The sequence below is a fragment of the Anser brachyrhynchus genome, assembly GCF_964034855.1.
Source record: "Anser brachyrhynchus genome assembly, chromosome: 15".
Taxonomy (NCBI): Eukaryota; Metazoa; Chordata; class Aves; order Anseriformes; family Anatidae; genus Anser; species Anser brachyrhynchus.
Genome location: NC_137733.1, coordinates 9,368,563 through 9,392,317, shown reverse-complemented (window position 1 = coordinate 9,392,317; position 23,755 = coordinate 9,368,563). Strand labels below are relative to the sequence as shown.

Genomic DNA, 23,755 nt, shown 5'->3' with positions numbered 1-23,755 from the left:
TCTAAGAAGGAATCCAGCACGTGAAACAACACACTGTTTTTTCTGCACTCCTGAAGCTTAGAGGATTTTAAATAAATTCCCCACGTATGCTGAGACATTCAAATTTTTGCAGTTTGCTCCTGCAAAAACTAGAGATTTTTCTCTTGCTAGCTGAGAATATTAGATCCTAAACCTTGAATGGCATTTAGAGCGAGAACATGCATAATCCAAGTTTTTTGTCTGAGGCTGTACTTTCCCAAAGATTATTGTGATATCTGGTGCACACTGTGCTGCAGAGTGGGATGGAGGTGTGTGTGTGCATGCATGCTAAGGGTGTACAAGTGGCATGCCAGGGTTACACAGGTAGCACAGAGAGGGTGTACACACAGCACACCAATCCACCCTCTTCCTCCATCCCACGCCCAAAGACCATGAGAAACTTTTCCTATCAAATCAGGTACATACATTATTGGTTTGGTTTGTGGTTCGATATGCTGGCAGTTTACAAATTTCTGATCAGGTGTAGCTTGTTGGAAGGAACCAGAAGCACGTAATACTGAAGCTAAATCATCTCCTTCTCTTTGACCTATGGCTGGATCCAGTAAACCATAGCTCCAGGAACAGCTATGAGGTTTAGACTTAGGTTCCCCTTGAAAAAATTATTTTCCAGAAGGAAAAAAAATAAATAAAATAGCTGGAGAACAAAGGTTATGTATCAAGGAAAGAAAGCAGGAGCTTGACAAACCTTTTCAGGGTGGCATCTATTTTTTGGATGACATTTTGTACTTTGGCAAACAACTAAACAAATCTTGTGCTCTCCCTCTGGAGAACAGAACGGTTTAAGGTCAGTGGGCTTAAGAATCAAAGATATGTAAGTAAGGTACAGGATAGGTGGAGAAAGGGTGCTTTCCGCTTAAATCATTCAACACACTCTGTAATGATAGAGAACAGGAAACTCCAAGCAATGCAAACTTGCGCTTCTGGATCGATTCCCAGAAAAAAATAACTGCTTTCACGTCACAAACCAACAACCATGACAAAATATTCCAGGTTACTTTCACCTATTCCTGTTTGGGTAATTCACTGCTATAGGAACTAATCCTCTTTTAGAATATTAATCAAACAAACGTGACTGTCTTGCTAACTACACTTTGTCCTGGTATCAAGTTTCAGGAAAGCCATCTACACCTTCGAGTCATTTACCTGTAATCTCTCAATAACAAGAATTACATAAAGTAAATTCTACTTGTGCAAATCTTGTAGACAAATGCAAACGGTAAGTTGCGGAACTACATCATAGTTTACCTAACAGTGATGAATGAAGGGAATAGAATTCATGGAAAAAATGATTCATATGGTGGAATGTGTTCCTTTAGCATAAAGATCTTTTAATTTTGTAGGCTAGGACTGAACAGTACTTCCCCATTATATATGTTATTTTTATTCATGAACCCCTCTCCTGTCTAACATGTTCCACACAGCTTCAAACTGAGTATCAGATTGATTTCTGGAAGTGAAAAGTAAGCTTGAGAGTCAGACTGGAGTTAAAATTAGATTACATGTTGCATCAGTAACAAAGGTCTGGTACTAACCACTACTCTTCCACCATCTCTACCCCAACAGTTTCAAGGCAGCTGCAACAAACTAGGAAGTCTCTCAGAAATCTAAAGAGCCTGTGAGCTAAACAAGCACTCCATTTGAGAAAACCAGATCTTAAATTGACCTATTAGCAACGAAATAAGTGTGAATTATACAGGGAAGTGAAGGTTAGCTTTTATGCATATTGCAAAAGTACCCGGTCGGCACTGACAGGTGCCACCTCTTACTGGCTTTCCATTGTGTTTTTGTTGTGGTCACAACAGACAATAACAGAGCTTTATTATGGTAGACTTTCGGTCAGTTTCAGTAATGCAAACCACGCCTCAGCTACAAAAGATTTTCCCAGTGAAAGAGATGTGGTAGCAGCAAAGACTCGTTTGTTTACCACTGCAGAGTCAAATTACAGGTAAGAAAAATGGGAAGGGAAGGGTGACAGCATTACCATTACTGTCACAACGCTGTTACCTCTCCCAACACCTTGTTGAACTTCAAGCTCACAAAGGCAGGTATTTCCTAGTCCTACAGTTCAACGCTCCCTACCAGAATACAGATCCCATTCTCTTTGTCCCCTCCATCTCTTCTTGATGGGAGGGAGCAGGGCGCAGAGAGGCTGGGCAGGCTGGCAGGAGCAGACAGAACAGTGTCTGTCTGACATGGGGACATCCTACTGCTGGACTATCTCTGCTGTCAGCTTATTGCTCCCAATGTTTCCAGCTACAGCTTCAGCCCGATGAGCTCAGCTTCTTATCTGCTGTATATCCATTTTTTACCTGCTCACTGGGTTGCCTTGTCCTTCCCATTTAGTATTCTTCTTGTTATTTCTTCCTACCCCAAAATATAGTAACACTACAACGTTTTCATCCTGTTTGTTTTGTTTGCAAGTTAATCTAATTCTATCATCTGTGGTTGCTTAGATAAGGCTTTTGGAGAAGGACTGACAGCTACTTAATCTTTGCAGGTCTCAAGCAGAATTCTACAGCTCTATCTGAGTTTAAATGCCTTCATAATAAACATGCTCCTTAAACATTAAAAAAAATTATTACAGCATATAGTTTAATTTCTGTGTCCAGTTAAGTGTCTTGAGAACTTGGCACACACTTCAAAATTTTTGCTTAATGGAAATGGGTTAAAACTCGGGTACTTCAAAGTACTCTCCCTGATCTAGCACACAAATACCTGCTCCTCCACCTAAAAAGGCTCACACAATCACAACTGTTATGGACTGAAGCACATACAGTGATGATTTTGTATTATCTAATTGTATTATCTGACCCTCTTAAGAGATCCTTTTGACAGCAAACCTCTTGTGCTTTGATGCTCTGTTGCTTTTATTTTCTTACCTCAAGTAGCCAACTTAATCCATTGGGAAACCTAAGCGTTGGGTGAAAAGGAGAAATCAGGGATGTACCTAACTACTAAAATTAGAATAGGGAACTAAAGAGTAAAAACAGTATACCTGGCAGACAGAGGAAAGATGATTAGCAAGAATAAGAAACTGTGAACAGAACTCTGCATTATTTTTGTGACACTTGAAAAACTTTACCTAGCTCATTGTCTGATCATTATCATGAAAAAAAAAAAAAGTCTAAGGCAAGCATCACTTCATACCTGTGCAAGTCAGTCTTGTGACTAAATTTCCTAACTACAAATTATCACCTTCTTTGCATATGAGGACTAAATCTTGCTTTGCAAAACAAGTTTGTTAAGTCTGTCTACTAATCAAAACTACCAGCTACTCAGATCTGAAGGAAATGTCTAGTTACAAAAAAAAAAAAAAAAAAAAAAAAAAAAAAAAAAAAAAAGGAAGCAGTTTTCAAGAGCACCTGTTTGGCATTGACTTTACTGCTTTCCATGGAAAGACAGCCTATTACACCTGGTCTATTAGAGTATTAGAGGCAGGAGATACAGATTACAACAGTTCCAATGTTTTGCTTTGTTTATTCTGTACGTGCAATGGACACCTATTATGTTTAAATGCAACCTTCGAATTATACTTTAATGAGCAGTATCAGTTACAGGAGTCTCATTCACAAGTTCACCTTACGAAAACTACATATACAGTCATTTTAAGTCAAAACAGTGTTTTGAAGACACACAATTTTGTTGATCTGACAAAAAGCTATTGTTCTGTTTGTAATTTTTAGCTTAACTTCCTGTTAGGATATTGTCATCTCATCCTATTTACACAGCTAGCACTTATGATGACCCTGAGGGAAAACAAAAGCTATTCACCATATTCTAGCAAGTCAACTAAGAAGCTAGAAAACATCTGGGAAGAACCAGTGAGCAGAGCAGAGAGTCAGTTCCATCACGGCTTTCTCCTAGCTCTTCAAAAGCCTTACATGCAGTTTTCAAATTGCTGGACAATTAATTTTGTACAAACTACTTATTTTTCCGGCAAAGCGAAGCTAAATTAGAATACAGTGTAACGCGTCAGTACATTAGGGCTCTACTCCTTAGTGAACATACAGAAGCTATGGACTATACAAGTCACAGTTAGAGTCTTTTTCACAAATTTATGAACAGGGACATCTCCACAAAGTGCTAGTGCCTGTTATGTCAGCCCATAGAGCAACACCACAACACCTCACCACTTTCATGGCAAGAAAAAAAGACCTCCCAGCATATGCATGTCTCACAAGTTTACTCTAGAAAGAAAAATAAAAGAGGTGAGAATATGAGGGAGAAAAAAGAATAAAGGAAAATAATTGATTGCTTTGTGCTAGGCCAAAACAGGACGCAATTTCCATTACATTGCTTAGTACGGAAGTCTGCTGCTGTCTTTGTCCTGTGTCAGGCTGTTCTATGTGGGCAGGGACTCACACAGCACCCACATCTGAGCCATCATTCTCGAGCACAGCTTCAGTTATACACTGGTGTGTAACACTACTACATGGAAAAGGATCAGGCCACTGAGTCCCATGAGTGGCAGAGGAGACTGTGGTGACACAAGGTCAGTGGAAGCAGAAGTTAGCACAGCCTCAACCCAGTAAAACTGACTCCTTGCAATTTGCTTAACAAAGACTGTTTCAAAGGAACAGAGGTTTAGCAATGAATCTTGGATGTAAAGATTGGGCTTTGGATATAATCTTCTGCATGGAAGAGTTTAAACCTTTGTAGGTTTGGGATAAAGAGGGAAAAAAAAAAAAAAGTAATGCTGGGACTGAAGGAAAAGAGAGCGATGTTTAAGTAGTAAACCTGTGTGTTTTGAGGGTGTTACAGAATGCTAGACCACAAAGAACATGATTCTTAAATGGGAGATTTCCCTGCCTCTTTAACAACAACAACAAAACCAAAACCAAAACCAAACCAAACAAAAAAAGACTTCCCTTTACCTTCTACAATTTACGAAAATCGCAACCTGCTGTTCAGAAAATGCAGTGCCACATCCATTCACTAGCTAGCAGACTCCAAACCACAAGCTGCACCTAGCAAGAGCAGACATTACGCTGCAAGCTGGTGATCGCAGCACGGCTGGTGCAACCCCTCACAGACTGGTGCGTGGCACACCCCATCACGCTGAACACATCAGGGAAGGCTGAAAATTGCTGTGGCAATCCCCTAAGGGATCGACCCTTCCAGCTGCAGCTAGCAGAAGCTCTTAAGTGACAAATGGGGAGCTGAAGCTGCGAGGTGCCACATAATTGGGCTGCCACCAAGGTGAGGACACCACTCCAGGTGACTGCTCACCTCCCACCTTGCAGAAGCCGGGCACATCCCCAAACACACATGCAGCCCAGCCTTCAGACTTATATCCCTCTACAGTAACAGCGAGCTTAGAAAACTGCAGCCAGCTGTCTGGCCGTTCAGGCGACTCCTCCAGCCCAAGGTGCAGAGAGAAACCACCGCCCAGCCCCACCATCGGAGAGCCGCTGCAAGGCTCTGAGGGTCCCCTGGGGGCTCCCCAGGCTGCCTCCACTGAAACCCCAGCGCAGCCCCGACCCCTCACCTGCTGCTGGCCACCCCACGTCCCACAGCAGGCACCTGGGTCCCACACCCTGCCGGCTCTTCCCGCAGCCCCGGACCGCCTCCAGTGAAGTCCTGCTCCTGAGGCTTACGGAGAGGGAAGGAGCAAAATGATCGTTTTTTTGCTTTACCTGGTACAGAACACGTCACTTGATTTCCAGCTGATCTCCCAGGCACTCGCCTTCCCTCCAGGAGTTAACGCGTGCCTTGCTGTTGGCTCGGATCGCAATAGCAACGCAACAAAGGGACAGAAAGTAATTAGTTCTAGACGCGTGATGTGTTTACATTGATTGTTGGATTAATCATTTGTAGAGCAGAGAGAAAGAAATATCTTGACCTTGCATCTTTACCTGTATTGCAGGAAGGCTCATCTAGTGGTAAAAAAAAAAAAAAAAAAAAAAAAAGTGAGTTCACACTAAAGCTGGCAGTGCTTAGCAGCTTCTGGGTGGGGGATTTCATACCAGCCTCACGCTGCTGAACTCTGTATGGAACATACAGAATTTCTTCACCTTTAGCATAATACATAAATCTCTGGTTTTTGTTTTGTTTTGTTTGTTTGTTTGTTTGTTTTTTTGACTAAAGATGCCCTTACCAGCCACTGGGGAATCAGTAACAAACCAATTTGCTCCATGTTCAGAAGCTGTGCTGTTGTAATGCCTGAGGATCACTTTTACTGAATGGATGGTGCTTTTCCAGCTCCTAAACTGGGTAAAACATGTCTATCCTGTACCAGGTGCGTTCAACATAGAGTTGGGTGAAGTTTCCTGGTCCTACTTTATGTTTTGCCCAAAGCAACATTCCTGACGTGACTGCAGAGGACCTGTCTGTAGATCTCCTATACTGATCGGGGAGCTGCCTGCATGCGGCACAGACCACAGAGAAAACACAGGGTAGTTGAACAAAAGAAGCCCCAGAATTAAACACTCACTAAGAACTTTTATGAACCTTTAGTAGCCATTTTAAGCTGTGGCATTATGAAGAGGAATATGAAAGAAAAAATGTCCTGGAAACGTGTTGTTGCTAAATTAGACAGTTGGATCTCCAGCGCTGTGGGAAATAATATATGGCACTGGCTTCTGTGCTCAGCACGGACTAAAAATTGCTACTTTTGTGAACAGGGTACACTGGACAAATAACACGAGAGAAGAAGCTGCTGCACTCCCTGTGTGACTGACAGACTCCAGCTCTATCACCCGCTCACATCTCCTCAGCGTGCTGCTCTTCCTGTTCTCACACCTAAAATTGCTGTGATCCTCAAAATTAACTGAAACATTGCCAAGTGCCTAAAAAGCTTTCTCTAGTGAAAAAGAAAGAATAGAGAATGTTCTCACAAAATTCCTGGGAAAGTTAATCTTGTTTCAATTTGTACAATCTTTATTTAAATTTGTTCTTACAGGGTCATTAACCCAACACTTTTCTACCTCACAGCATTTCAGAAAGGTAATCTTATTAATCAGCAAGTATATTACCTTTCTGCTTTTTATTCTTAGGGGTAAGAAAAGGAATAAAACCAAAAAGCGATATTGACAATATTAGTTATATTGTAGACAGATATACCAGCACGAAAACATGAATATCTATGAAATGTTTTTCTGAAAATTAGTTCAGTGCAATAAGGAAGTCACTGTGCTTTAATTACATCTCAGTATTCTCTGTATCTTTTTTCCTCTGCAAGTAATACATCAACTTATTAATCATAAACATGTACACCTAAATTACTTTGAGTACATTTAGATGTCAGCTTACAGTTTTATCATTAACATTTTATGGTTTTATTATGAAAAGTGATGTAGCCATATAGATTCTTCTTGCTAATAAATCTATTTGAAGATCACATACCTGACATGATGACGCATAGGTGAAAGAATTTAAAAAAATCTCCTTATTTATGTCCGATTCATCATCCTGAAACCTAACAATGACTCTTCCTAACAGCTACTGCAGGAAGTGGATGAGGAATATTCAGAAAAATCCAGTTATCTGTTTAACTACCAGTAAAATACAGTAAGAAATGCCAGAAATGCTTTGCTTACTTTTTCTCGCTGTTGAAACTACTGTAGGTTTCATTTTACTTAACACTTTTCCTCACATACACGGCATTTTCACACCGAAGGTAAGAATTCCTCCAAACAAGGTAGGGAGTTCAGCCGTATGATCTGACAGGACTTGACCAAATATAATTTTTAAAGGAGTTTTTACTGCACCTCGCTCTGTCATGTACCAGTAACAGAAGACAGATAAACAAAACCCATCTCCAAGCCAACGCGCCTCAGCCTTGCCCTCACTCATGGGGTGTTTGGGCCTCACTTCACTCCAAAAAAAGGTTTTTATTAGTGTCTATATGCCGCGTGTTTCTTCATGTGATTACATGAAGGCTTACTTACACCAAGTAAGCCTTGGGTATGAGGAATGAAAAGACTTTAATGCCCCAAAGTCTGAAATCCTTCTTTTCAACGTCCAAAGTGATGCCGAGGAGGGAGGGAAGCCCGATACCTCAGCCACGGTGCCGAGCTCCCTCTCCTCAGCCGCTCTCCTCACACCGCGGGGCTCCGCCTGGCAGGGGACGTGAGGAGAAGCCCCCCGCCGCTACCACCCCCTGCCCTCAGCCGGGGACAGCCGCTCCCTTGGGGACAGGGACGGGGATGGGGATGGGGATAGGGATAGGGATAGGCACGTGAAACGACCCCAACCTCAGCTCCCCAACCCCCGCAGCCCAGCCTGAGGGCGCCCTCTTCGGGCGAGGCGCCCCACGGAGGCGGCCCGGAGCGGGGAGCCTCGCCCCCGCCCCGCCAGCGGCCCCGGCCCCGCGGCAGCCTTCGCCTCACGACTCCGCAGCGCCCGGAAACGGCTGCGCCGGGCTGGGGCGGCCCCGGGAAGGCGATGAGCGGGTTCGGGGCCGCCGGAGAGCTGCCGGGCTGGGGGCCGGACGGCCCCAGCGGCCGAGGCGGTGAGGGAGCGGGAACGGGACGGGGCGGGCGGGCACCGCGCGTGGCCGGGACGGGTGAGGGCTGCGTGGGGACGGAGCGGCGGCGGGCGCCCGTGGTGAGGGAGCGGGGAGCTGAGGGAGCGGGGTGAGGGAGCAGCGCTGCCCCCGTCCCCCCTCAGCGCCCCGGGGTGCCGGAGGCTGTAACAGGGCTGCCCTCCCGGCTTGCCGGCCGGGTGCCATGTTTTGAGCGAGCTCTGCTCCTCACCGCCGTGCTTCCTCCGTCCCGCAGAGATCTTTTTCCCCGAGGAGGCGCACGCGGCGGCACCTGCGGATTTCCTGCAGGAGCTGCCCAGCTACCGCTCCGTGCTGAGGCGCCGGGCCGGCCCCGGGGGCGGCCAGGACCCGCAGGGCTCGGTGGGGCCCCGAGCCGGAGAGGCGCGGGGGCCGCAGCCCGAGGGAGCCGAGCTGGCCGCTCGCCCCCTGAGGGAGCACGCCTTGAGCATCGCGGAGAAGAGGAGGTTAAGGTTAGTCTTCACGCGTTTTTTGAGTTTTTTAAAAGTTACACGCTGTTAAATATGTGTAATACACGTCCGATGGGAGACAGAAATAGAATGGGGTTTAGTTGGCCCTGTGGGGTATGGCTTTGAAAATAAGTCCCCCAGGCTCTTCCCTCACAAGACAGGGCTCCCTGTCATATCCTCACCTGCGGAGGTGTGACTGGGGACTCTTGGCTGGCATTAAGGAGCATTTGACCCGCTGAGCTGGAAGAAAACAGTCAGAACTGCGCATTACCTGCGGCAGACAAACATGTTTCTGGCTTCTGAAACGATTCACTTCCTTCTGTTGCCTTGCCCTTTTAAGGGTCATTTGTCAGTAGGGTTAGCCCCTTCCCTTTCTGCTCTGTCTGCTGCTGTTCCTCAGTCCCTTTGCCAGTTTTCTCAAATACACTGTGCTTTCCCTGATGTGTCTCATTATGCCTGGAATGAACGTTTCGAGACCTTTTCTTTTCCTCACCCCTTCTTTTTTGTTCTCTGCCGTGAGCAGTTCCTGTCCTCTGGTGGTAACCCTCAGCCAGGGGTTGTGTGCTTTGCCCCGCCTGTGTCTCTGCTTGTATCCTGTCGTCTCCTGTCCTGCTGCTATCCTGAAAGCTCTTCTGGGGAGAGAGTCCATTACTTGGTTTTACAACATTACTGTCTAGGCACATTTGGACCTTTAGATCAGGTGCTTGGTAGTTGTGGTCATGAGCTGGGGAGAGGTGAAAGTACAAACAGATGCACCACAGAGAACCATTGCTTGCAAGAGCAGCTGGAAATGGGAAGGACCAGGTAGGGGTGGCTGGACCTGGGTAACAACTTTTGCTGCCTGTCTCTAGAGTAAAGCTTAACCCTGCAGATGGAACACAAGGAGCTGCAGATCTAGATCTAGATCATGATAAAGGAACATTCTCCATACGCCAAATTTTATTTAAAGTTGAGTGTATAAAGCTTGATTCCTCAATTAAAAAGGAACTGCAGTTCTGTGGCCATGGTGCTTGTTAGCAATGGAGTTGGGATGTCCTGAGCTTGTTTACAAGTTTCTAACACCATGGGATTCTGGTGGGGCTCCTTGGCTCCTCCGCAGATCAGTAATTGTGTGTGTATTGTGCAGCAGCTGCCAACACAAAATGCTTGATATAATAAATGCTGAATACTCAATGTCTGGAATGAATATGCAGCCCACGCCTGCATTTAAAATGCAAACACAAGCCAGATCGTTCTGTGAAGTGTTTGTTTAAAACATTGCATGCTGTAGCCTGTAGTTTCCATACAATGAAACCTTTTGTGAGTATTTACACTTAAAAATGAGATCATCTGCTGCTTTTTTGATTGCTGCAAGCAGGGTTTAATCAGGTTTCCTATCCAAATCCTAATTTCACATTCAGCTGAGTGGAATTAAATTAATATCACCTTAAGTTATGGAAACCACGTCAACATAGAGCACATGTGGCAGTAGCTGTGGTCGTGACACAGTACGCTGTTGTTCAGTGAGTCACTTATGCATATAAGTAGGGTTGTGTACAAACTATTAAAAAATCAGAGCCTTTGTCTTCTGCTCTAGTGCTCCTTCCTCATGGGTACTTAACTGCTGCCCTTCTTCGGGGGTGTCAGACTTTGGAACAGCATTTGCTGCAAACAAATCAGTTTTCAAGCTATGTTTCTGGGGGGCTGTCTGTTTTTAAGGTTTCTTAAAGAACAAAATGCAGTGAGCCACTCAGAATTCTCCTTGACACTGTTGCTGGCTATGTAGCAGTTTTTAAAATGAAAATGTATACACAGATTGTATAAAAATCTATGGGGAATTATTGAAAAATCACCAAAAATTGTAGACAATTTGTGGTCATCTTTGACATTTGTTTGCAGCTTATTCTTAGAATGGCTTACACCCGTACATATTTGGCAAAGAAACAATTTTTCAAAGTCATTGAGTTAGCAGTTTATAGTGAATTTTAGGAAAACAGAACCAGTAAAAGTTAATCATTTTTAAAACATTTGTTTTACATTATGCACAGAACTGTATAAAAACTAAAATGATAAAACCCAAATGGAATATTTAAACCTATTCATAGCTCTAGATAAGTTTTTTTTAACTTTTTTTTTCCACAACATGTTTTGACCTTCATTCTGATTTTGAAATCTCTTGATTTCTTGATTTTCTAACAAAAAGATTAATTTTCTAGTGCATTTATAACATGAAAAGAGGGAAGGTAAATACTTTATAGAGATAAAAATTTTAAGAGCAACTTAGTAATGATATACTGGTTAGTTTTGAAGAATTTTCTCTTCCATTTCCAGCCATTTGTGAATATGAGATTGTTGACACCGACTTCTCAAAGATCCTGCCAGGAAGTACAGCTACGCGTTTTTTCTGTGTTGTCCTATTGTCAAGTTGATTATTTTTTCTAGGAGAGGCAAGTGTTTTCTATAAGAGGACTTGCTATATTTGAATTAACCTGATAACACAGTTAAGAAGAGGAACAAATGGGGGCAGCTAGCGTACGTTACTCCAGCTGCTAGCACTGCGATATCCCTCTGAAGGCTCCAGGCAGGCTCCGCTGCACTAGGTCCTGTTACATGCAATGAAAAAGTATTTCTTGTGCTCAGTAATTGTATTTCTTGTTTCTTAGGGATTATCAGCAGGCCGATATAAAATATTTATCTGGATGGAATCAGTGGAAAAGAACTAGTAGTAAATCATGGAAAAAAGTCCTCAAGGATATCAAGGAATCGTTATCTTACTTGCAGCTTTGGCGGCATGATATTCACAGCATAGAAGGTATTCACCTTCTTTTGGTTTCTCCTCTTTCAACTTGCTCTTTTATTAGTGGTTTTACATGTCAGATGTACCTGTATGGGTTAAACAGTTACCTGCTTCCCTTATTACTGGTGATGAGAAAGTGTTAACTGTATAAAATGGGGTAGATAGAAATATAATGGTGAAAGTGATTAAAAAGTCACATTGCCTTTTCTATTTCTAAAAGCCCACAGTGCTTAAAACTGGCTTTAGTAATGTTTCTTTACTACTGTTATATTATTATTATTATTATTGTTAGTGTAACTGAAATTCTAATCTGTTTGTACTTTTCAGTGATCTTTATCATCTTAATTAGTGATACACATGCTGCTTTTATTCCCAGGGAAATTTGGTACTGGCATCCAGTCCTACTTCTCCTTCCTCCGTTTTCTGGTCCTGCTGAATTTTTTAATATTTATCCTGATGTTTGGTTTTGTTACCCTTCCCACTGTCATCTCTAAATATGGAATTTTCAACAGTAGCTTTGCTAAAATTTCTCCAAAGAGCACAGGTAAACGTCTTCTCTATGTACTACTGTTTGTAAGATTTCCGTATGCCTTTAGCTTTTCCCTCACCCACCAGGACAGAGAAATATTGTGTTGTTTTTGTTTGTTTCCTGTAAGAACATGTCATCCTTGAATTAACTTGGTCTTGCAGTTTGGTGGGCATTACTACTAGAGTGACTTTTCCTGCCTTTCTTTTAACAGACTCTGTCTGCACAGTTTATACACCTAGTGGTAATAAGGGACTTGTTTACTTCTTTACTTACCTCAAAGATTTGCTCACTGGGACTGTAAGTAATTTCATTTTTTTTTCCTTTAAGTTTCAAATAACATGTAAAACACAAAAATATTTTACCTAAGGAATAGTGCTTTGATAATTTTGAAAAATGTTAAGGCATAGGCATCACTGGGTAAAATTAGCATTTATCCCTTGCCTGTGAGAAGGGCATTTTTAAATAGATTTTTACTGAGTGTCAAGCTTCATTGCACACTGCAGCCTGTGCTCTCTTTCCCAGTTGTTAAACGTTACATGATCTAGAGCATACCTCCCTTTTATGCTTTCTGTAGCTTGTTAGTGTCCCTGTCACAGTGTTGTTTGATTGGACAGGGGAGGGATTTTAAGTATGTAGCATCCACATGACAGTTAGAGGCGTGTCACTATTTAGAAGCTACAGACTGTTGTAGCTTGCTTGTGGCCCCAACAGAAATTTTAAATGTACAAAACGCTTGGTTCAAACCAGGTTGGATTGAGCCGAGCAGTTGTTGCTACTGTTATAAATTCTTTTTTAACAGTGTTCTTTGCATTTTCTCACAGGGATTCCTAGAAACAACAAGTTTGTTTTATGGCTATTACACAATAGATGCTGCGTTGCTCAGTATCGTGAGATACAACTTTCCACTAGCATACCTGCTGACTACATTTGCCTACCTTGCACTAAGTCTTGTCTGGATAATAAAAAGGTGAAGATGTTGGTATACTTCATTTACTGCTATGTGTTGCACAATTTACGTTGCGTTCTTGCTTGTAGGGAACACTGAATTACAGAACAGCTTTATATGGAAATGGAGAATCTTTTGAGGTTGCAACACCACAGTAGCCTTTGTCTGTTTTTTGGGGAGCTGAAACGGGGAGTAAGGAGAACACAACTCCAACAATATTTTATATATGTAAAAAGAGAAAGTATGACCGTGGCTAAACAGCACAGTGAATTAACCTGCGTTAGCCTCAGTTGACTTTGTTTGCTGCAGAACCACACGCTGAAATTTTCTAAGAAACTCAATGATACAATACAAATGTGCCTGGTTGCTCTTAGGGAATTGTTTAGTCTTTCAGCTAGGTTGCTTGAGCTGTAGGGTTTTTGTGTTTTGGGTTATTTTTGTTCCCTGTGACTAAAATATGTCTTTAATGAATGAAGTAAAGTTGTGTTTTTCCTTAGGTCTGTGTCAGGATTTAAGCAGAGTTTGGTGCATGATGAAGATCAGTTTCAGAGCTACTGTAACAAAGTCTTTGCAGGCTGGGACTTCTGCATTACAGATCTGAACGCAGCACGGCTAAAACATCGCAGCTTGCAGTATGAGCTCCAAGTAAGAATCTACTGTATTTTTTTACAACTACTGTTTAATATAACTTGGATGACTAAAAAGAGAGGTGTGTAACTGTGTAGGTAATGGAATAAGGATAAGAAGGACTGAAGGAGTTTATGCTGGGAGCCAGGGAACCACATCCTCTTGCATGCTTTCTAGGTAGCTGGAACTGTGGTGTAACATGACAAGAGTTGGTACTGATGTTGAAGGCCCTTCCCCCATTCACTGGGGACTGAAGCCAAACCTGTTTGCTGTTTATCTGCCTCTTCCTCACACTCCAACCGTGCCTCCTGTGTTAGTTTCTACGTAATGAAACAGGAAAAGCTATTCTAGTTGTGGGCAAAAAAAAAACTTCTACTGTCAGGAGTCAGTTTGAATATGTTGGATTGTAAGTCTGCAATGCGGTAGGCAGTTGTTAGGAGAGGAATAACATTCAGAAGGGATACTTCACAAATTCAGTGCATTGTTGTCATAAGAAGATGCTAAAATTTTTTCACTAGTTGTCTTTCACACACGTGCACATTCAAAACACTGAGGGAGCTAATAAATTTCCCAAATATCTTTAGAGAGCTCTGAAAGGCTTTTTTGGTGAAACCGGTTACCTTTTTTTTCTTTCCCATCTGTACACTGGAAGCGGAGGTTTGTGTAGTGAAACAGTGACCTCTAAAAAAAATATTTCCACCTCAAGCCACAAAGCTATAATTATTGATTTCATAAATTACAGTGAGTTGCTTTCCTCTCCTGTAAAGTTCAGTTGCCGTCTTCAGAGTTTTGTTTTTGTTTTTTAAATCTTCCAGCCAGAGCCAGACAGGCTCTTACTGCATTTTTGCCTCAATAACTCATATCTTAAAAAAACAACCAACCACCACCACCAAGAACAAAACAAAAAAGTTTGTCCCCTTTGTTTGAAGGAAATATTTGAAGTTCTGTTTCTTTGTTATATTTTTGTTTTGTTTGAAGTACTCTTTGAAGAAAATGAGTCCTCAGAAAATACCTGGATAATTTGTTTTTGTCCAGGTTATGTTGCCTTCACAGGCAGTACTCCATTTTCAGGAGTTAAGATGAAACATACAAAGTTTACTCGACTAGCTTCTCCAGGCTGGGCTTGTTTTTCTCTGTGTCAGCTTCCACTTGTCCTTCACAGAGTAGAACAAGTTTGAGTCATAACTCACCTTATGGAGATGAGAGGGACGGCCTGTTTCAGAGTTTAGTACCAGGCTATCTGAGACCAGTCTCTCAAAATAGACAAGTTGTCTTTATCAAGAAGATACGTTACTAATACAGTAGAGGTAATAGGATTACAGGATGCTTGTCTTTGGCTATGGGGCCCCCAGACTGAGGAGACAAACCACGCTGGGCTCCCACAGGGAGCTCCCATTCCTGCGTGGACATGTTTCTGGCAATGAATAGGCACTCTCAGTTCAGTCCATTTGGGCAGGCTGTGGAGTGACCCTCCTAGAACAGGCTATAGATTTGTATATCACAGAGGCAGAACATCCCAGAAGTAGAAGATATAGTGTCAAAAGTTATATGCTGCATCAAAAAATGACACATTATTTTTCTTTTGTTTGTAGACAGACTTGGAGGAAGAAAGAATTAAACGAAAAATAGCTGACAGGACAATGAAAGAAAAGCTACGCATCTACTCTCTGAGAATATTTCTAAATATAATTGTTCTTGCAGTTTTATCGGGATGTTTTTACTCTATTTATAGAGCAACTGTCTTCTCTCAAGAAAAATCCAATGTAAGTATCAGACATGACCTTAGGACAGATTCAATTGAGTTTGGTGATTAGAGTAAGAGGAAGTGTTGTGAAAGAGTCAAGTATCTTAATATAGCACCTTTCACGTAATGGATCTGAAAACACTTGCTTTCTAAAAGGCCTGTACTTAACTAGTAGCAGAGAGTGAGAAGGATCAAGAAGCATGTGCAACAAAAAACACAACGATGTCTTCCTTTGATACAAAGGCTTCTGTCTCGAGTGCCTTGGAAGCAGCTGAAAAGAAAAGCAACCCTCACTTTCCTTGCCATGTAACTGTTCTCACATCTGTTATCTGCTATACAACCATTTGTGTGTCTGGGCAGTGATCTGACTCAGGGAACTGGGTCAAAACAAACTTCATTATGGTCAGTTTCTTGATCTGGTTCAGTGTTCAGCTGCAAAAACAAACAGTAAGGGAAAGGGAGAGCAAAGATTATGATCTGTGTCGTGGCTTGAGTTACAGCTGTGTGGTGAGACAGGAAGTCTTGGAGCAGGGAGCGCTTTGCAGAAGAAAAGGTTCTTGCATCAGTAGTGTAAGGAATACAGTTGATAGCATGTTCGCCCCGGCAGGACAAACAAATAGGAAGAGTGATTCAGAAGCAGAACAGCATGAGCAACCAGCAGTTTAACAGTTTCACAACAGTATCTGAGTTCTCTGTAGGACCCCAGGGTTAAAGGATCCTAATAGAAATGGAGCTTTATGTATAAGGGTTGATATCTTGACTTTGCCTAAATTATTAGGTAGAGGAGCTTGTTAAAATGACGGGAAAGTCAGGGAGCTGATTGGCACCTGTAAGAATAACTTGAAAAGTGTTGGCATTTTGGCATAGGTCTAAAAGCTGTTAGATTTAGTGCTAGGCTAGGCGATATGGCCAGATGCAAGCCTTGGTGAAAACAGCCTCTTCCAACAGAAGCTTTGGGGAAGCACTAAAATATTCATAGCAGAAGGAAGGGAGAAGAAAGCAAGGGTGCGTAGCAGCAAACTGCAGAAACGGCAGTGGTCAGGCTTGTTCTAAATATAGGAGGAAGCTGAAGACAAAAAAGGTGCTACCTGAGTTCTGGGTAGGTATCTGAAAGGAGCACAATGTCAGAAACGTATCTGTGCATGTAGTGTCATCTTTCTCTCATCTCTTCTTGTACAGAACAGCAACGATGCGGACTCGCAGACTAATCTCTTAGTTCAGTATTTGCCTTCAATAGTGATCACATTGGCCAACTTCATTGCTCCTCAGATCTTTTCAATTCTGATCAGATTTGAAGATTACTCACCAGCCTTTGAAATCAAGCTGACACTGCTGAGGTAAAGATGGTTTTATTGTAGCCTGGGATGTTTGAACAACTTGTTCTTGAGAGGTTAGAGATATTGTAAACATTCCAATATCAAGACACAGAGAGGTTGGACACCCTGCAATGGAGGGCCTGGGCACTGTAAGCCAAGCAGGCATTGTTTGACTTAAGTTTCATTGGAAGTATTCATGTAAAATCTGGAAACAATCTCCTCTTTGGTGACAGTACAGTGCAGCCATTTAGTGTCCAAGTTTCTCTCTGTTCCATTTAGCTGTGTGATCTGGACATCTTCAACAATCTGAAAGTTTGTAGGGAAATTACTAGGGAAGTGCTGGCTGCAGAGCTGTCAATTCACACTGCTTTATGTGCAGCAGCTCCCTGGATGAGCAGTTGTGTGCGCACAGCAACCAGCTTCACTCATGCTGTACAGCAGCTCAAGGCAGAAGGTAAAAGTTTGGGGATAAAAGATACCTTAAAGTGACAGCATGAAGAACTGGAATTTGGCAGCTTAAGGTGGTAAGATCCAGACTGAAGCATCTGAACTCTGGTCAGGCCCCTGTGCTTTTTATTTCCGATGTGGCTTATTGTCTGTGAAGGCCTGAAGCCACCTAAGAGGAAAATGCTGCACACAGAGTTGTCGTCTGGCCTCTCAAAGTGTACTTGAGAGAATAGCAGCCCACTGTGGGTTGAAGAACAACAACTTAAAGGACTGATCTATGAGCAATACTGTGAAAAGTAACTAAGGGACTGTAGCCTGAAGGTGAAAAGTGATTTAACCTGTTACTAAAGAAAGCAAGCTTTATCTGCTTGGTTATTCTATTAAAGCTCTCGCATTCTGGGCTCTGTGCAGCTTTGTTGGGCTCCTATGCAAATTGAGTCAGGTGCCAGAATGGCTGTGTTTTGGTACGTTTAAAATTGGGTTTTGCTTTTCTTCCAGGTGTGTCTTTGTGCGGTTGGCCAATATTGGTGTTCTCTTGTTCTCGCTGTGGAGTCAGATCCACTGTGCCAATGACAGCTGTAAGGCCTGTGGATACAATTATGAACTTTATCCTGTAAGCAGATTTATCTTTATTCACAAGTTCAGATGATTAAAAACAAAGATTCTTTTTCCATGAGACTTGCCTGTTTAGAGGTATTCAGATTTGGACTTGAGTTTGTCATTCGTGTTGTACTTAGTGCTGCTTCTTACTGCTTAATGCAAACCAGTACAATTCTCATACAACTTCCATTTGTCTAAAACTCCGATTATCTTATTCCAATGACAGGTTTTTTATCTCAGACTTTCTGACTGACATGAAGTTTATTTGAGGTAGCTGTGTTTTGGAGACGGTTGTGTTACTGTCTTTTTGCTTCAATAAGACAAATTGTCTGTCTTCAAAAACAGACAAAAAGCATGGCTTGGAAGCTCTGAAAACACTTAAACGCTCTAGAAATGCAATTAATACAACTTGAACTTTATTGATGTTAACTGATTGAAAAGTGTATTGCTGTAGTGATTGACAGATTTTTTTTTCCCCATTTGTTATTAGACTTATAATCCTGTTTTTTCCTGACTTGCTTTTATAGTGCTGGGAGTCTGCAGTTGGGCAAGAAATGTATAAGCTGTTGATATTTGATTTCATGATAATTCTTGCTGTGACACTTTTTATGGACTTTCCTAGGATGTAAGTATCTCTGCCTTTTGAGCATGCTTTTGCAAAAATGATTTATGAAATGTTTCTTTTTTCAATTATTAATTCCCTATATTTCTAACTCAATTACAAAATTTAAAATAAAACGTTTCTGGTGACTTGAGTACTTGTTTGCTATTCAGATGGAAGTAGTTTTTGATATTTGAATCTTCTTTAGACATTTTTATGTTGTGTGGTCTAATGCTTTAATGCTAAATTTCTGCACTCCAGATATCTCAGATGTGTTAGAATTCAGCTAAGCTCTAGAACTAATTATGTTTGTTTTGTTTGTTTTTAGGTTATTAGTTACTCATTGCTCTTGGAAGCCAGTTCAGTGGTGTGGTTTGCAGGAATTTGGGATTTCTGACAATGTCCTGGAAATCATTTACGGACAGACTATCTGCTGGATTGGAACCTTCTTTTCACCACTTCTTCCTGCAATAGCAACTATAAAATACTTCATCATCTTTTATGTTAAAAAGGTAATGAAGGTGTGTGGTAAATAAAATTGAGCAGCACATCTGTGGTTTGCTTTTGTTTTGTTTGTTTGGTTTTCAATACAGATATTTAGTTGATTTAAAACAAACAAAACCTTAAAAACAAAACAAAAAAACAAGGATGCAGTATATTGGAAATGAGGTAATAGAATTCCATTTTTTGTGTGGTTTTTTTTGCTTTTAAGACAAGGTAGAATTTTCCTTTGAGATCAAGCAAAACAGCACCTTAATGACTACATCATCAATATAATTCATGATGTTTTTTTAAAAGAATATCTTTTTATAGTAAAGGTAATAATATATAACAAATCATTGCAAAAAAAAGTGTTTACTGTCAACAGAGCTTTGAACTTGGACACAATTTTGCCAAGCTGCTACAAATTTGGAAGCAAAATGGAAAATGGAAGATGTATTAGATATGAGATGTGATTTCAGTGTATCAGAAGCTTTGCTCTATGATTAGACATCTCCTTCTGTGCAACAATTTCATATCAATCTCATTAATTTTGACAAGAGGGGAGATATTCAGTGAAGCTCTAGCAGATCAAAACTAAAGGCTGCGCCATAGATCATATACCATATGTCTGATGTCATTTGGCTCTGTGCAAGTGTGTGAGGCTCTCTGGATCAAACCCTTCCACAAAACAGGAGATGATGATTTATACTAGAATGTAAATCATTTTTGTCTTACCCCTTCTCAGTCCATCAAAGGAATGATGGTTACCTGCTAGCTGGTAGTGTATTTGAAGATGGGAAAATAGAGTTGGTGGGGGAGGTATATTTGCATGTATGTAGACAGATGTACCTGGCAATAGTCTTGCTCCCTTTTCCTCTCCAGATCAGCTTGATACATACGCGTAAGCCTCCAGGTAGGCCTATCAGAGCATCGAGTTCCAATTTTTTCTTCTTGGTGGTGCTGTTGATTGGGCTCGTCTTGGCTTTTATCCCTTTGGGAATCAGCATAGCACAGTAAGTGGCAATTTAACTTCTACAAAGTTGGTATTTGCTTTAAGGTTGTAATTTCCCTAGAAAACAGACACCATATACACTTGTAATGATAAATTAGAATAAAATACACTTGCATATAATGAAATCAAATTATTATGTAGTCCATATAAACAAAGGTTACTGGGTTTAAGATGAAGTACGCTTTTACCCCATTGGCAACAAGGCGCTGGGCTTGTGTTGGATTATTTTGTCTTTACATTTTGGTGTAGCATCTCCTTTCTGTTCTTTTTTTTTTTTTTTTTTTTTTGACAGTATCCCCTCCTCTAAAGCATGTGGGCCATTCAGGAATTTTAACACTTCGTGGGCAGTTGTTCCAGATACAATACTCGGGTTTCCGACAGGTCTACAGAAGGTCCTTAATGGCATAGCATCAGAAGCCTTTGCAGTACCCTTTTTTATGGTTGTCTGGTGAGTAGTGAGAAGACCTGATCTAGTCATGTAGCTGCATGGTTCATTTCCTTCCTTACTGAACTGATACCAAACAATTATTGGACCATATTGTCCATCTGCAGTCAAAGGCATCAAAGTACCTATGAAGCATCAGCTCTTTTGTCTTTGCCATTTATTCATGTTTGTCAGGTACTTTGTTCAGTTGGGTTTTGAATGTTGCTAAAAGGCGAGACTCTACAAGCTCTCTGAGCAACCTTTTCCAGTGTTTGGTTGCTCTTGCTGTAATATGGTGTTTGTTTGTTTGTTTTCTTGTGTTTAAATGGATTTTTTTTTTCATTTCAGTTTAATCTGACTGTTTTCAAGTATTTTCTTCAACTTCTATACTTGAGAAACCATGCAATTTACCTCAGACTCCACCCAGCCTTTTCTCCTGAATGTGTTCTCCTGAATTGAACCTGTTGCTGTGTACACAGGAAAAATCAAGCCCTCTTTTTTGTGTGTGTTTGGGTCTGTCTGAACACAACCTGTAAAATCTGGTAGAGGCCCTGCCTCTACATCTCCTAGAGTTCTATCCCAGACAACACAAATATCTCACGGGTGATTTTGAGCAGAGCTATGCCCTACCTAACCCAGCTCTGTGTTTATTTTTATTTATTTTTATTTCCCCAGTATTTTTCTCATATGGTCAAAACAATATTTCCTCTGATCCACAACAGCCTTTGTCTGATCAATTCTGTTTTGTATGATGCTAAAGTTTAATGTTGGTTTGTTGTTCGCAGCCTTATTATGTTCTATTTTATTGCCTTGGCTGGAGCCCATAAAAGAGTGGTTGAGCAGCTGAGGGAACAACTGGTTATGGTAAGATTTGACCTACTATCTTGTCTGTGCCCCCAAAATTTTCCTTGTTGTATCAGTAATCAGGCATGCAGAGGAACAACAATTTTCAAAGTCTTCTGGATATCTGGTGTTTGGACAGGCAGTGAAGAATGTTTTGCAGGTTACAAGGGAAAAATAACTGAAGTACAGAAGCATTTTTCAGTCTAGTTGGTTTGCTTAGCTATTAGCTGCAACTGTAGCCTCTAAGAAGTGGTGTCGCTGTTCTTTTTCTGTTGTCTTGCTTAAATCTACCCATATGCATGTATTTTCCTGCCAAACTAGAACCTCGACCTTGTGGCTCCTGTCTGTTCCACCATCTTATACAACCTCTGTCTCTGTTTCCTTCTCTACTGTCACAATCACCTAATTCACTACCCTTCTCTCCAGGCCTATATTTCTATTTTGTCACATCCAGTCTTACTCCTGAGTGTGGGTCCCAGCACTACCTGCAACAGGTACTCAAGGTGGAGTAAATCACCACTAACTAGTCTTCTGGAGAATGTTACTAGCGTAGATATACTTATTTGCCATCATCAAAATCTGTTGCCATCTACCAGTTTGATAGTGTTTGCAAACTGCTCTAGTCCAAATCTAACCTTTTTACTATTGCTCACTTTCTTAAGGAAGAATCTGGGTTTTGCGAAGTGCTTCTTTTAGATATGACACTTAACAATCTGTCCTTAGAAAAACAGTGTGCTGGAGAGAGATTTTTGAAGAGTATAATGGATTTAGGAGCAAAAGCCTTGCTGCTCTTGCTTTTTATTTTTGTTTGCTCACTGTTGTTAGGCTTCTCGGAAGTACAGTTTCAAAGATTTTGGGTAGGTCAGATGTTTCTACTAGACCCAAAGCAGAACTGTTAATGTGAGGTAAATGAATTCAAAACCATTGTAAACTTAAAATTGTTTAGGCAGGTGAGAGAGTGTTGTTAACTGCTAATTAGAGTACCATGTAGTGAGAGTACCAATTTATTCCTAATAAAGAAATAAGCTGTATATAGGTAACGTACTTCTTTTTATCTAGAGTGTACTTTGTATTCTGTCTTTCCAGGAGAGTCGTGACAAGTTGTTCCTAATCAGAAAAATAACAGAAGCTCAGAAGTGTACTTGAAAACCACAAAAAGCCAGAAGAACTTGACTTCCTGACACTCCTGGAATCACTAGGTAAGAAGAGAAGATCGGCATAATGTGAAAACTGCAAAGCTGACTGGCACTGTGGCACTGCATTCTCTGTCATGAATACTTAACGTTCTTCATGTTGATTATGCTAGTAGGCCTTAAAGTTTCCAAGACTGGAATGTTGCTTATTTGTACTGTGTTAGACCTGTCCAAAAATTGTACAGTAGGACACTTACTGGTGCTGCAATTTCAAGGCTGTTAAGGTTTATGATAAGTCCCTGTTTTTTTCAGGTGTTTCTGGTAAAATATAATCAGAATTGAAACTTTTTTAAAAAGTTTGTACTGTTTTTATGAATTATGCTTTAAGAACTGGTGAGGGGAGAGGTGTGATTTTACATGTTTCCTACTCACTTATCTTATAAAACCAAAGCAAAGTGACTTAATGTCTGCATTTTGAAATAGTCCATTGGAGAAGAAACATGTAATGGGTTTGAAATCAGCTTTGTAAATTTTTAGAGAGACTTTGATATTTATTTTGCTCTGAGACAGTCAGGCCAGTTGAACACTAGATAAAATGGTTTAGAGAAAACCAGCAGAGGAGAGTTCTGCCTAAACTGTGAGTAGGGAGAAACCGGCAGCTGTCAGGTCACCAAGGGGTGTCCTCGCTGCCAGTCTCACGGGCACGGAGTAGCCTTTTTTAACATGTGTAAGGCTTTATTACTTGCCTTCATTCGTGTAGAGATGTCTTGAAGCCTGCTCTTCTTGTTCTAAACTGTGAATATTTGAGAGTTATGCTATTTGTAATTAAAAATACAGCATTCAAAAACTTATATGCCAGTATCCTTTAAATTCTTAGTTAATTGAGGTGACGGAGCTGTGTGACTCAGAATACTGTTTCTAGGTAGCCTACTATTTTTAAAGATTGCTCTTCTCAAGAACTTGTGTAAAGAATGTGTACATAACTTGAAATTTCTGTCAGGACACTGGTAGTTGACATGAGATACGACGTTTGTTTTATGGAATGTTTTGTGATGTTCTCTGTCTTCATTTTTAAGAAATTAACGTGTAATAAATGAATCTTCTTTTTAAACCTAATGGCTGACTTATTTTTAAGAAAAGTTCCGTTGACGCCGTGCGGTTTTATATATTTATTTTTCCCCCTCGTACCGTTGGCTGTGGTGAGGTGGGCCGAAGCCCTCAGCCGCCTCCCGCCCAGGCGCGGGGCGCGGCCGCCCCCTCAGCAGCCCCCGCCCCCTCAGCAC

General features: G+C 41.3%; 2 protein-coding genes across 8 annotated transcripts in view; one reads left to right on the top strand and one right to left on the bottom strand.

Moving 5' to 3' along the window:
- The window catches only part of TMC5 (transmembrane channel like 5), a 33,924-nt gene extending 22,326 nt beyond the window's left edge, over positions 1 to 11,598 (bottom strand). For 2 of the 6 annotated variants that reach the window (XM_080556445.1, XM_080556450.1), the window contains exon 1: positions 5,676 to 5,888. The gene's annotated coding sequence lies outside the window, so the exon portion shown is untranslated. The other 4 variants (XM_080556446.1, XM_080556447.1, XM_080556449.1 and 1 more) reach the window with 4 other exon arrangements.
- TMC7 (transmembrane channel like 7) lies at positions 8,305 to 23,583 on the top strand. Of its 2 annotated transcripts, XM_080556456.1 has the most exons (16): positions 8,305 to 8,491; positions 8,760 to 8,994; positions 11,634 to 11,782; positions 12,144 to 12,311; positions 12,508 to 12,593; positions 13,118 to 13,263; positions 13,740 to 13,887; positions 15,462 to 15,632; positions 16,793 to 16,950; positions 17,875 to 17,989; positions 18,504 to 18,601; positions 18,906 to 19,089; positions 19,943 to 20,073; positions 20,365 to 20,520; positions 21,282 to 21,360; positions 22,426 to 23,583. In XM_080556456.1, the coding sequence occupies exons 1-16, from the start codon at positions 8,425 to 8,427 to the stop codon at positions 22,483 to 22,485; spliced, it is 2,151 nt and encodes a 716-aa protein (XP_080412582.1). In that variant the 5' UTR covers positions 8,305 to 8,424; the 3' UTR covers positions 22,486 to 23,583. The 2 variants fall into 2 exon arrangements, with proteins under 2 accessions (XP_080412582.1, XP_080412583.1); XM_080556457.1 differs by lacking the exon at positions 8,760 to 8,994 and having other exon boundaries at positions 8,382 to 8,491.
- The last annotated feature ends 172 nt before the right edge of the window (positions 23,584 to 23,755 follow it).

Bases quoted from the DNA above. Each gene is read 5' to 3' on its own strand.
- TMC7 (XM_080556456.1), top strand. From the start codon at position 8,425: ATGAGCGGGTTCGGGGCCGCCGGAGAGCTGCCGGGCTGGGGGCCGGAC. The intron at 13,888-15,461 runs GTAAGAATCTAC...TTTTGTTTGTAG, and splicing joins GCTTGCAGTATGAGCTCCAA to ACAGACTTGGAGGAAGAAAG. The intron at 19,090-19,942 runs GTAATGAAGGTG...TTTCCTCTCCAG, and splicing joins TCATCTTTTATGTTAAAAAG to ATCAGCTTGATACATACGCG.